The following is a 13,389-nucleotide window of genomic DNA, read 5'->3' on the forward strand; positions in this document are numbered from 1 at the left end:
GAGCTCTGAGCGAGGTGGCCAAAAATGACGGCTGTAGGTGGTGGCGTTCTCTAGGAAATCACAGCACAGCGAGCCAAAAGCGGTCAAGATCTTACTTTTAGTAATATAGATAGATGACACAAAGTACTGGAGTAACTCAGCCGACTGAATCAGTCTTAGGGAGGATTCTGATGTCACCTATTCATGTCTTCAGAGGTCCTGACACTGTGATTTACTCCTGCACCTGATGTCCTTTTGTCTATAACCACCATCTACAGTCATCAGCGTTAATGGGACATTAGTGAAAAGCTTAGATAGAGTGAATGGGGAGTGGAAATTTTCACTAATGGGAGAGTCTTGGGGTCATAGCCTCAGAATTAAAGAATGTTCCTTTGGGAAGGAGATGAGGAGGAATTTATTTAATCAGAGGGTGGTGAATCTGTGGAGTTCATTGCCACAGAAGGCTGTGGCGGTCAAGTCATTGGATGTATTTAAGGCAGAGATAGATAGGTTCTTGATTTGTACGGGTGTAAGGTGCGATGAGGAGAAGGCAGGGGAATGGGGTTAGGAGGGAGAGGCAGATCAGCCATGATTGAATGGCAGAGTAGATATGATGGGCCGAATGGCCAATTTCTGCTCCTATCAGTTACGAACATAGGAACTACAGTAATTCAAGGCGGCTGCCCACCATCACCGTCTCAAGGCATTCGGGCATGGGCAACTAATGTTGGGCACGTTCACGAAATCCATCGCCCATAAACTAATGAATGGAAAAAGAATCACTTGCACCAATGTTTGTGTTTATAATATGGTTAAGGACATCATTTTCCTAAATGGTTCCCTTAGCCATATCACAAATATTACAACTGTATTTGAATATTAAAATAACTAAGGAGGAAAAGACTACTTACAGAACGCTCCTCAAACCCAAACACTCCCACAGGGGAGTCATTATTTGGAATGTTGACGGTAACGACATTGTCTTCTCCTATTTTGGCACCTCCCATCACTTGAGTCAGTACAACACTGAATGTCTCCAGAATTTCCGTCAGGTTATCATCCACAATAGTGATTTCTAGAATTGTAGAAGACTACGAAACAAAATGTTAAAAATTGTGTTGGCCAAGTTTCGGACTAGTGTATTTTCAAATAAAAAGAGTATGAGGATATGCAATGCAATGTTTTCTGTACATACAGTAACCCCCCCCCCCCCTCCCCCCCCTCCCTCCCCCCCCCCACCCACTCCACCCTGGTAAATTGAAGCTTACCGTTCCATCGGCAAAGGCAAGACTTCCATTGGCTGGGGTGAAATCGGAGAAACTTGCACTTGCCAGCAGTGCTTCCCAAAGTACGTTTACTTCTCCAAATGTACCAGCACTGCGGATCACTGGTACTCTCAGGAGGTTTCCTGGAGGGGCCATCTCGTAAGCGACAACAGTTTTACTCTAACAATATTTAAGAGACATTAATATACATTATTTATTATATATGGTGTCATTCATCACTTTCATTACAGTACAAATCCTGATAAAGTTAATGTATTATTGCATTATTCCACATATACTGTCAAATTTCTAATGAAAGGCAAGTGTCTTTACTATAAATACTTTTTACTTCGATAGCTAACCAAGCCATTGCCCATGATGCAAATAAGTGGATCTAACTATTCCATGCTTACAGTCATAGTGTCAGAGATACATTGTGTGGAAGTACAGGTAACCTCTTATGGCCTACTTGTCCATACTGATCAGCAAAACTTCCTATTCTAATCCCAATTTCTGCCACTTAGCCAGTAGCCTTCCAGCCCATGCATATCAAAGGCTCATCTGAATATTTATTGAACGTTGAAAGACTACTTCTAGTGCAATGTGTTACAGATTTCAACCACCCACGAATAAAAATATTGTTTCTCAAATACCATCTAAATCTCCAAATTAGATACGATATACCAGCAATGTCCACTTCATTATACTGCTAGAACTTTTAAAGCTGATTGGGGCCAGTGGTGATTAATTACAGAGGCTTAAGAAAGATTTTCAAATTTCCTACTCATTCTAATCCAGCGAATTTCTTCAAAAGCGCTGGTTTGTAGTTTGGAAACAGCCTCCAGTGATTCCTGCTTTAAATGCAGCTTCAAAAAGTCGGTCTGATAATTTGTGTTTCGAGTTCAAATTTGAAACAGGATAGCACAATTCTTCATTTAGATGTCCAATGCATCCCCCCCTTTATTAGAGGGGAGGACATGGAACTTGTATTCACTGGAATTTAGAAGGATGAGGGGAAGGATCATATAGAAACATATAAAATTATAAAAGGGCTGGACAAGCTAGGTGCAGGAATGTTTTCCCCAATGTTGGGGCGAGTCCAGAACCAGGGGCCACAGTCTTAGAATAAAGGGGAGGTCATTTACAAGTAATAAGCAGCCTTTATTGTCATTCAGTCCTTGCGGTCTGAACGAAATTCAGTTGCCTTGCAGTCCTACATATAGTAAAAATGACAAAACACACAATAAACACAATTAACATCCACCACAGTAAGTTCACCAGGCACCTCCTCACTGTGGTGGAAGGCAAAAGTCTTAAGTCTTTGTCTCTTCCCTTCTTATTCCCCCTCTGCGTCGAGGCCGCTGCCGCTGTCCCAGCCGCTGCTGTCGTCCACTGGGCCCGCGGTCGGGTCGAGTGGCCGCTGCCGCCGGAACGTGCCCCAGCTCCGATTTCTGGTCGCCACTGTCCCCGCTCTGAGGCCAGGCCGCCGCTGTCGCTGCCGCTGCCCAGCTCCGAGGCCGCCAGCTCCGCCATTAGGCCTCGGCGCAGGCGGAGACGGGGGGATATGACAAAAGAAGTCGCATCCCCCGAAGAAAGGGACCAAAAACGTGTCCCCCCCCCCCAAATACACAACATATTAAACCAAAAATCAACTAACAGGACAAAAGAACAACACAAAAAAGAAAGAAAAAACAGACAGACTGCAGGCGAGCCGCAGCTGCCAAGGCAACACCGCCATCTTGAAGACTGAGGTGAGAAAAAACTTTTTCACCCAGAGAGTTGTGAATTTGTGGAATTCCCTGCCACAGAGGGCAGTGGAGGCCAAATCACTGGATGGATTTAAGAGAGAGTTAGATAGAGCTCTAGGGGCTAGTGGAGTCAAGGGATATGGGGTGAAGGCAGGCACGGGTTATTGATACGGGACGATCAGCCATGATCACAATGAATGGCGGTGTTGGCTTGAAGGGCCGAATGACCTCCTCCTGCACCTATTTTCTATGTTTCTATGTTTCTCTGGCAGGTCAGTGTGTGAGGATTGCAAGCTTTGACAGGCAGATGGTTAAGGAAATGGCAGTTGGGTTTCCTGAGATGACAATAAGGGGAAAGCCGTACATAGTTGCATCAGAAGCAACATGGTTAACCATGCAGTTCAAAGCGATGCCCACATATATTTCATCCATAAACATGGCAGGTGAAAGAAACAGGAAACAGCAAAACTAAAATTAAGCTCAAACAATTACAAAGGCGTATAATTAAAGCAAAAAGCTCATAGAATCTTTGGCAACTTGAAGGGAAGCATTTCAATGATCAACCATCACCTAATCCAGTGATTCCCAACCTGGGGTCATGGTAAATTTACGGGGGGGGGGCACAGAAATGTTTTGGGATTTAGGGGGCCACAGGTTCAATAAAGGGGGCCACAGAGCTACCACCCTGTTGCCTCCTAAATTTCAGTTCTAATACATTTAAATCTATGTAGTTAAAATATATTTTTAATGTATGATTATAAATGGCTGTGTTATTGATCCCACAAAATATTTTTGATGTTTGTGGAATAGGATAAAAGAGAATATATGTGCAATTAATAAATGATATTTTTATAGAAGGTATTATAATATTGAAGTGCTTTTTTTCCGCTAATAATGTCGGGGGGGGGCACAGAAAAATTAAAAGATCCCAAGGGGGCCAAGAGCTAAAAAAGGTTGGGAACCACTGACCTAATCTATACATTATGTAACAAATTATACATAGAAACATAGAAACATAGAAAATTGGTGCAGGAGTAGGCCATTCGGCCCTTCGAGCCTGCACCGCCATTTGATATTATCATGGCTGATCATCCAACTCAGTATCCCATCCCTGCCTTCTCTCCATACCCCCTGATCCCTTTAGCCACAAGGGCCACATTTAACTCCCTCTTAAATATAGCCAATAAACTATAGAGAGAGTACAGAGGAGATTTACTAGAATGTTGCCTGGGTTTCAACAACTAAGTTACAGAGATAGGTTGAATAAGTTAGGTCTTTATTCTCTGGAGCGCAGAAGGTTAAGGGGGGACTTGATAGAGGTCTTTAAAATGATGAGAGGGATAGACAGAGTTGATGTGGACAAGCTTTTCCCTTTGAGAATAGGGAAGATTCAAACAAGAGGACATGACTTCAGAATTAAGGGACAGAAGTTTAGGGGTAATATGAGGGGGAACTTCTTTACTCAGAGAGTGGTAGCGGTGTGGAATGAGCTTCCAGTGGAAGTGGTGGAGGCAGGTTCATTGGTATCATTTAAAAATAAATTGGATAGGCATATGGATGAGAAGGGAATGGAGGGTTATGGTATGAGTGCAGGCAGGTGGGACTAAGGGAAAAAAAATTGTTCGGCACGGACTTGTAGGGCCGAGATGGCCTGTTTCCGTGCTGTAATTGTTATATGGTTATATGGTTAAACTGGCCTCAACTACCTTCTGTGGCAGAGAGTTCCACAGATTCACCACTCTCTGTGTAAAAAATGATGCTCAGGGGTCGCGTCATTATACTCGCGTTTACCCTTGATATGTTGAACTGAATGATTCCTCTGGGGTCATCATTCTCTTCTATTGTTATTTCTGCAAGCTCCATTTCCAAATGCTTTACTCTGGGCTTTCCTCCAACAAGTGAGGCATCAATCAGTTCCACACTGGTGATATTAACCAGGAAGCTTTCATATAATTCGGGAATGTTGTCCTTTAATATGAAGAAAAACACATTTTAATAAGATTCCAATAAACCATTAATTAAAAGTCAACACAATTGGAGCTTTAGTAAAAGTACAAGTTAGCGAAAATGAAACAAAAATATTATCAGCTACTTCCTGGATACATAAGAAAATACAGACGCTGGAATATTTAGCAGGAATCAAACGGCTGGAGGAACTCAACAGGTCGGGCAGCATCTGTGGAGCCAAAGGGATGGGCGACCTTTCAGGTTGAGATAGCCCTGAAAGCAGTGACACGGTGGTGCAGCAGTAGAGTTGCTGAATTACAGCACCTGGGTTCGATCCTGACTTTGGGTGCCGTCTGTATGTAGTTTGTATGTTCTCCCCGTGACCTGTGTAGCTTTTCTCCGAGATCTTCGGTTTCCTTCCACACTCCAAAGACATACAGGTTTGGAGGTAAATTGGCTTGGAGAAAGTAAAAATTGTCCCTAGTGTGTGTAGGATAGTATTAATATGCGGGGATTGCTGGTCGGCACGGACCCGGTGGGCCGAAGGGCCTATTTCTGCGCTATATCTCTAAACTAAACTGATGCAGGGTCTTAACACGAAACATTGACCATCTCCACAGATGCTGCCTGACCCAATCTGTTCCTCCAATACTTTGTTGATTGCCTCAATATCAGCGGCCTGCTTGCTTGTGGTGGTTTCTACTTTAGAGAATCATCAGGGTCAACAGTGTAACACTAACATTAAAAATAATAAACTTAAGTCGCCCTTCGATCAGGAACTTGCTTTGGAATGCTGATCTAATTCTTTGATCCAGATGCTGGAATTCTGAAATAAAAGCAGAAAAATGCTGGTGTAGTGCGACGATAATCCCGACAAGATGGCGAGGAGCCAGGCGTTTTGGGAGGTATTTTTAATCGCTGTCCTTCTCCTGACCAGATGAGTCTGCAAGAGAAAGATGGCACCTAAACCCCTGCCCTTTATCCCTCGAGCTAAGGGCCGCCCGCCCCTGGACTCGTCCGTTCCCGTGCCGAGGGGCTTGATAGTGGAGATGGCCCGACACTTGGGAGCCGCCACACTGGAAACATTTAACAGGCCAGGCTGTATCTGTGTACGGAGAAGAGGAGTTGATGCTTCAGGTCAAAGACCCTTCATAGAATTGGGATGGGGAGGAAATGAGCAAGTGAAGGTTGGGCAAACTGCATTGAAAAGACAAAGGGAATGTATCTGAAAGGGCGAGGCCAGGATTGCCGTGGTGATAAGCTGCAAAGAGGATCACTTCATGAAAACTCTCTGAAGAAGGGTCTGGATCCAGAACGTCACCTATCGACCTTCCCCAGTGATCAGATTCAGATTCAATTTTAATTGTCATTGTCAGTGTACAGTACAGAGACAACGAAATGCAACGATGCTGCATGCCCGCTGAGTTACTCTGGCACTTTGTGTCCTTTGCTCAAGATTTCAGTATCTGCAGTTTCTTGTGTATATTATTTCATAAAACCAGTCAAACGTGATGAACAGGAGCAGCAGTAGGGCACTAGGTCCTCATGTCTGCTGCAACATTCAAAAAACAATGTCTGATCTCGTGATCTCACTACTACTGCCTTCGTCTCTCACCATACGTACCCTCATATTCAAATATCCATTAATCTCAGCCTAGAATGGCTCCAATTCCACCGTTCTCTGGACCTGTCAATTCCAGAGAGTCACAAAAACCTTCAAAGAGAAAATAAAATCCTTCCCAACTTCGAAGCACCCGAGTTCCCAGATACAGGACAGCAAAGCAAAGTCGAAAGAAGGGTCTCGACCCGAAACGTCACCTATTCCTGCTCCCATTCCACTGAGTTACTCCAGCTTTTTGTATCTAAAGCGGCATTCAGTTTTGTCACTCCTGGGACTGTCCATGATGGTCCTGGCATTCCAAGTGCCAACTCCATACGAAGGACTAACTTCGTATTGAGCTTTAATTCTTTTGTGGGCAGCCGATACACATCAGCTACCAAAGGACTTGACTGAGTGAGGTTTTGACCTGCGACAGGATGGTCTAAATGAATGGAGATCTGGCCCAGCAGCATGGACATTCATTCTCACAAATATCCACAAGGATGGGTTCAGGTATGGATGACCTCACTAACCTCTTCCTCCTCTCCCCAACACTAACAGGTACACACTTTCAAGTCGAGTTTATTCGTCACATACACATACGCGATGTGCAGTGAAATGAAAAGTGGTAATGCTCGCGAATTGTGCAAAAAGACAAACAAACAAACTACAAGCAGAATGGAACAGAAATCACATATTCACATATTACATATTTGTGGGAGGGAAAAAATGGAAAAAAAACAGCCATTTTAAAAAGACACCACACAACAGTAAATTGGTTCAGTAAAGTTAGTCCCTGGTGTTTACAGTCCTAATTGGGAAGAAACTCCTTCTCATCCTCTCCGTTGTCACAGCATGGCAACGGAGGCGTTTGCCTGACCGTAGCAGCTGGAACAGTCCGTTGCAGGGGTGGAAGGGGCCTCGCTCTTCCTCTTGATCACTTCACCCTCAACACATCCCTGTTGTTGAATCTCCCCACTTTCAGTGTCACCTCCCCAAACTCATGCCCCAAACACTCTCCCAATTTTTCCTTCATAAACCTTTCCTCCAAACCTTACACCTCTTGCCCCTGCACACCTTCTTTTGCTTTCTGCCATGAGGTTTCCTTCCTTCTCTAAACAGGTTAACCCTCCCCTTTATCATCTTCAGCTCAGTAACCTACCCCCTCGGTCACTCACCATTCCATTTATTGCTATGCTATACTGATAACACTGTCTTCATTCCTTCACCAACTCACTGGGCCAGAATGACGAACAGCAAATAGCAAATAGCAATGACTTTAGATTAGATTAGATTAGATTTGTTTATTGTCATTAGAACGAAATTCTGTTTCCCTGCAGTCATACATATAATTAAAAAAAATGACAAAACACATAGTCAACACAAATGTAACATCCACCACAGTGAGTTCACCAAACACCTCCTCACTGTGGTGGAAGGCAAAATCTTAAAGTCTCTGGCTCTTCCCTCTTTGTTCTCCCTCTGCGCCGAGGCGACGGTTCAAACTCCGCGGGTGGTCGCTGCCGCCGCCACAGCTCAGAGGCCGAGTCGGGTCTTCACTGCTGCTGGTGCTGCCGCTACAGCTCCAGGGCCGAGTCGGGTCTCCGCTGCTGCTGCTGCTGCCACCACAACTCCAGGGCCGAGTCGGGTCTCCGCTGCTGCTGCTGCCACCACAGCTCCAGGGCCGAGTCAGGTCTCCGCCACTGCTGCCGCAGCTACAGCTCCGTTGCCGCCAGCTCCGCCATTAGGCCTCGGCGCAGATGGAGATGGGGGATACAACCGAAGAAAAAGTCGCATCCCCCGAAGGAAGAGGCCAAAGCATTGTTTCTCCCACCCCCACCCACACACATACTCAACTTAATAAAACAAAATTAACTAAAACATGACAAGGAACAAAACGAAAGAAAAAAAACAGAAGGACTGCAGGTGGGCCGCAGCTGTTAAGCCAGCGCCGCCATCTTGGACTATGGTCTTGGGGGAGTATTATAGCTTCTGCCCCACTACTAACAACATTCTATGCAATGAAATCCTATCCAACAGCAATCTGGATACCCTTCCATCACAATGGTTCCAAAAGATGACGACACTTTTTTCTCAGGGACTGTCACTAGTGTCATTAAGAATCTATCATATGAATAAAAGGGATAAACTCCTGCTCACCAATGTGACGTTATCCATTTGGCTTTAAGCTTAAGTTAGAGCTTGGGCAAGTTAAAATCTCACCGATCTCATGCAGTGTACATGAAGGTTTGCACTCTTTGACATTCAGATTTGATTTCATCTCCGGTTAAAAGTACTTCCCTGCCATCCAAAGGAATAGCAACAAACACATCCCGATGGGGTTGATAAATTGATGCAAGGAATCATTAGAAACATACAACAGCTCTGCCATATTTCAAACTGCAGAACTATTCGCCGTTATTGATCATGAGAAACAGCAAATGATTGTTAATACTTTAAAACATGTGAATAAAAGGGATAAACTCCTGCCCGCCATTGTGACATTATCCATTTGGCTTTAAGCATAAGTTAGAGCTTGGGCAAGTTAAAATCTCACCGATCTCATGCACTGTGTACATGAAGGTTTGCACTCTTTGACATTCAGATATTGATCATGATTGTTAATACTTTAGAACAAAAAAATAATAATCCATGTGCCCCACAAGACTTACAGGAAATATCGTAAATCTAATCAATGCCTGCGTGCTACCCTCCTTTAATATTACAGCGCCGTGGCTACTGTTGTAGTCTTGGTTTTCAGTTGCTCGATTAATAGGTGGAAGGAAAACATTTGGTTGAGTCCTGTACTGGACAATAACATCACCCACAAATCCTTGTTCACGGACTATTGTTAAAGTGACATCTGTTGAATCAACTGCAAAAAGATAAAAACAGTTTAAAGTAACCCTTATATTTGTGAGTATTTTAACATTATAAAGTTACTAAAACACATTTTGGCTTTATATGAAAAGATATTCGACAGCAATAACAAACCTCTTGCAAAATGAACTGAGAGTTAGCTAACAACCACTCACACAACAAATTACATCTAAACACCTGTATTACAATACATAATTTTTGGGGATTAAAATTTGAAATGCTACTCTATTTAATAATGCAACAAGCAGTGAAGAAAGCGAATGGTATGTTAGCATTCATAGCAAAAGGGTTTGAGTATAGGAGCAGGGAGATTCTACTGCAGTTGTACAGGGTCTTGGTGAGACCACACCTGGAGTATTGCGTACAGTTTTGGTCTTCTAATCTGAGGAAATACATTCTTGCCATAGAGGGAGTACAGAGAAGGTTCACCAGACTGATTCCTGGGATGTCAGGACTTCCATATGAAGAAAGACTGGATAGACTTGGCTTGTACTCGCTAGAATTTAGAAGATTGAGGGGGGATCTTATAGAAACTTACAAAATTCTTAAGGGGTTGGACAGGCTAGATGCAGGAAGATTGTTCCCGATGTTGGGGAAGTCCAGGACAAGGGGTCACAGTTTAAGGATAAAGGGGAAATCCTTTAGGACCGAGATGAGAAAAACATTTTTCACACAGAGAGTGGAGAATCTCTGGAACTCTCTGCCACAGAAGGTGGTTGAGGACAGTTCATTGGTTATATTTAAGAGGGAGTTAGATGTGGCCCTTGTGGCTAAAGGGATAAGGGGGTATGGAGGGAAGGCAGGTACAGGAAACTGAGTTGGATGATCAGTCATGATCATATTGAATGGCGGTGCAGGCTCGAAGGGCCGAATAGCCTACTCCTGCAACTATTTTCCATGTTTTTTATGTTTCTATAATTATTTTGAGAAATAATTCCAAAGAGGATTAACATTTTGACATTTTTTTATATGCAGACAAATAAACAAATTTGCGTTATCAACATCCATAGTAATGATAAGTTTGAGCAGTTAAAATATGTTCATGTTTAAAAACGCTGCAACTGGCGCCCTGTCAGCAGCGTGTCTGTTTTTTTCTACTTTTTTTTTTTGTTTTTTTAGTATGTTTTAAAGTATGTTTTTAATGTTTCTTTGTTTGTCTTGTGTGTGGGGGGGGGGGGGGGTAAGGGGGAAACTTTTATCAGTCGCCCCTCCCCCTTTTTCTCAGGTCGCCCCCCCCCCCCCCATGGCCTAACAACAAGGATTGGCGCGGCCTTTCCCGGAGACGCGCCTGGGGCTTCAACGGCGGGCGCAGCGTGGACTCTCGGCGTGGAGCGGGTGAGCCCTCGCTGGGGCTCACCGGAGGGGAGCGCTCCGTTTCGCTGGCCCGGGGCAGCCGGCAGCCTGAAGCGCGGCTGGCGCGGCGTCTGCCTCGTGGGGGACCCGGGGGGGGAAGAAGAAGCTCCGAATGCCGGCCCGCGGCCAACTTCTACCACGGGCCCGGCGTGAACTTACCATCACCCCTGGAGGGGAGCTTCGACCGCCGGCCCTGCGGTCTGCGGTGCTTCTGGCTGTGGCGCGAATTTTAAATCTTCGACCGCCGGCCTGCGGCCTACACCAGCCTGAAGCCGCGGTCTCCGATGGGGAAGAGCCGACTATGGACTGGCTCTGGACTCTGGTCCCGACCACGGGGGGGGAATGGAGGAGGACTGGCCAATTTTTGTGCCTTCCACCACAGTGATGAATGCTGTGGTGGATGTTTGTGGTATTATGTGTTCTTTATCATTGTATCGCTGCTGACAAATTCATTTCACTTGCACTTTATGTGCAATGTGACGAATACAACCCATATTGTATTGTATTGTAAATAATGGAAGAGCATCAGAAACAGGTAAATTGACTGTAGCTTTATTATTTTTCAAAACTTTTTTCTCACAGCTTGTTAGAAGTGAACGTTTGCACTCTTGTCAAAACCCTGATATTAACTTTCCACTGTACCACAATAGCTATAAATAAACAAGGATACAAGGGTCACGAAAGCAGCAAAGTGATGAATCCCCAACAGCCACAAAACAAAACTTACATTCAGGCTCCAGCAGAGAGATGTTGGCTGAGTCCAAGTGCCAGCTGATCACACCGTAAGGCGAGTCATTGGGCAGAACAGTCAAGATGGCCATTTTCTTGTTGGTGTCAATGACTGCACCTTTAGCTTGGTCTTGCACACCCATGGTGGTGACGTTCACAAGTGTTATAGTTACAACCTCAGCTCCTTCGGGAATATCATCAGCTTGCACCACAAGAAAAACTGATGCGAGTGCTTGACCCTCTATAAAAGTAAACTGTAAAATTGGCCAAATTATTAATTACAAGCAAAACCTTTTGAAGAATAATTGAAAAGCTATTAATTTATTACAATATTTTGTTTTGGGTCTGTTCACAAACTCATATTTTAAAAATATACAATTGTGTCGACAAGAATTTGTAAGGGAATGTTGTCATTAAAGCAGGGTAAGTTCCAGTGTGATTGCGTTCTGCTCACTTGCGTCTGAAATGAGCATTCCATATATTGAGGATTAGTAAATCTTATCTCACTTGGTTTGTCAGAATCCAGTGGAGGGGCAACATTTCAGCAAAAGTTATTTCTTATTACATCAGTGAACTCACAATTGAGATAGGAAATTGAACTGCTTTGAGTCATGAATAGGGAAACAAGCTGGTGGACCAGTATTTAAATTAATATTATTTATAATCAATACAAACAATCTGGAGAGAGGAGATAAAAGGAACTTTGCACACAACATCATATTTTGCGGGACGGTGGCTTGGGGAGGTGATTTCAAGCAGAAGGATAGCAATCCAAATACTGATAACGTTGCAGGAAAATGAATGATAATTAGCAATGGTGATTAGTATGCACAAAAATAAACAAGATAAAGAAATGAAATAAATATTATGGCATGCAATGCAATTATATTTAGATTCTCAAGCACTACATGGGAGAGGAATTGAAACTGGCACAAAGGGTCCTGCAAACACTGTGTACACTGCAAGAAAAGGTAAATTAAGGTCAAAGATGTTCAATATAGCAAGACAGATTTAGCACAAATCCAAGAGCAAGTCTGTGGAATGTGCTGATATGGTCATGACTGAGTCTTGTATGCAAATTTAGCTGTCAAGGCAGAGATGATTATTTACTCTGGCAGAATGTTCATGGTGGATATGATGCAAAAATACATAATGCTTGGAAGCACTTTGAATTCTCAGTTATCCAGAACCAAGCTCGACTTTAGGAGGGTCATCGAAGATCAGTTTAGTTTAACTCATTCATGCAGCCAACAAATAACACAAGGTTATATAGGAAGGAACTGCAGATGTTGGTTTAAACCGAAGATAGACACAAAAAGCTGGGGCAACTCAGCGGGCCGGGCAGCATCTCTGGAGAGAATGAACGGATGATGTTTCCGGTCGACACCCTTCTTCAGACAAGGTTGTTTGAGCTTTCTAGTGATGACAATAAATGATTCCAGTCAGACACTTTCCAAAGTGTTTTCTACGACTGCATGTTTTAAAAATGGAGTATAGCCATGATTACAAAAGGAATATTCTAACCCTCCCTCAGTACAAGAGATGTGCCAGAAGGCTGCAGTATTGGAAATGGTTCAATCATGTTCAAGGAGGAGAAAGATAAAGCAGACAATTACAGGCAAGTTAGTCGAATACAAGTGCTGAAGAGGTATTTAGAAGCAACAATCCAAAAGCATATTACTACAAATCCATGGCGTAATAAAGCATGGAGTAATAATGGAAAGACAGATTTAGGATACAGCAATTGGATACGGAGCTTAATATGGAGTTGGAGCCATGGGAAATGGTCTTGGAGGGGAGGTTGCTCCTCAAACTGCAGAGCGTCTTGGACAATACAGCTCACCCCTGTCATGGTCTAGTGTACAATAAACAGCAAAGGTCCCAACCC

The 13,389-nt window shown here is 43.7% G+C and overlaps 1 protein-coding gene across 1 annotated transcript in view; it reads right to left on the bottom strand.

Moving 5' to 3' along the window:
* Positions 1-13,389, bottom strand: part of LOC129695907 (adhesion G-protein coupled receptor V1-like) — a 491,758-nt gene that overhangs the window by 279,726 nt on the left and 198,643 nt on the right. Inside the window, exons 54-58 of the mRNA XM_055633356.1 lie at positions 11,500-11,755; positions 9,212-9,414; positions 4,784-4,960; positions 1,248-1,424; positions 891-1,070 (exon numbers count right to left, since the gene is read on the bottom strand). Of these exons, the coding sequence (XP_055489331.1) occupies positions 891-1,070; positions 1,248-1,424; positions 4,784-4,960; positions 9,212-9,414; positions 11,500-11,755 (993 nt within the window). The remainder of the gene's footprint in view (positions 1-890; positions 1,071-1,247; positions 1,425-4,783; positions 4,961-9,211; positions 9,415-11,499; positions 11,756-13,389) is intronic.

Source organism: Leucoraja erinacea, chromosome 3, assembly GCF_028641065.1.
Source record: "Leucoraja erinacea ecotype New England chromosome 3, Leri_hhj_1, whole genome shotgun sequence".
Lineage (NCBI taxonomy): Eukaryota > Metazoa > Chordata > Chondrichthyes > Rajiformes > Rajidae > Leucoraja > Leucoraja erinaceus.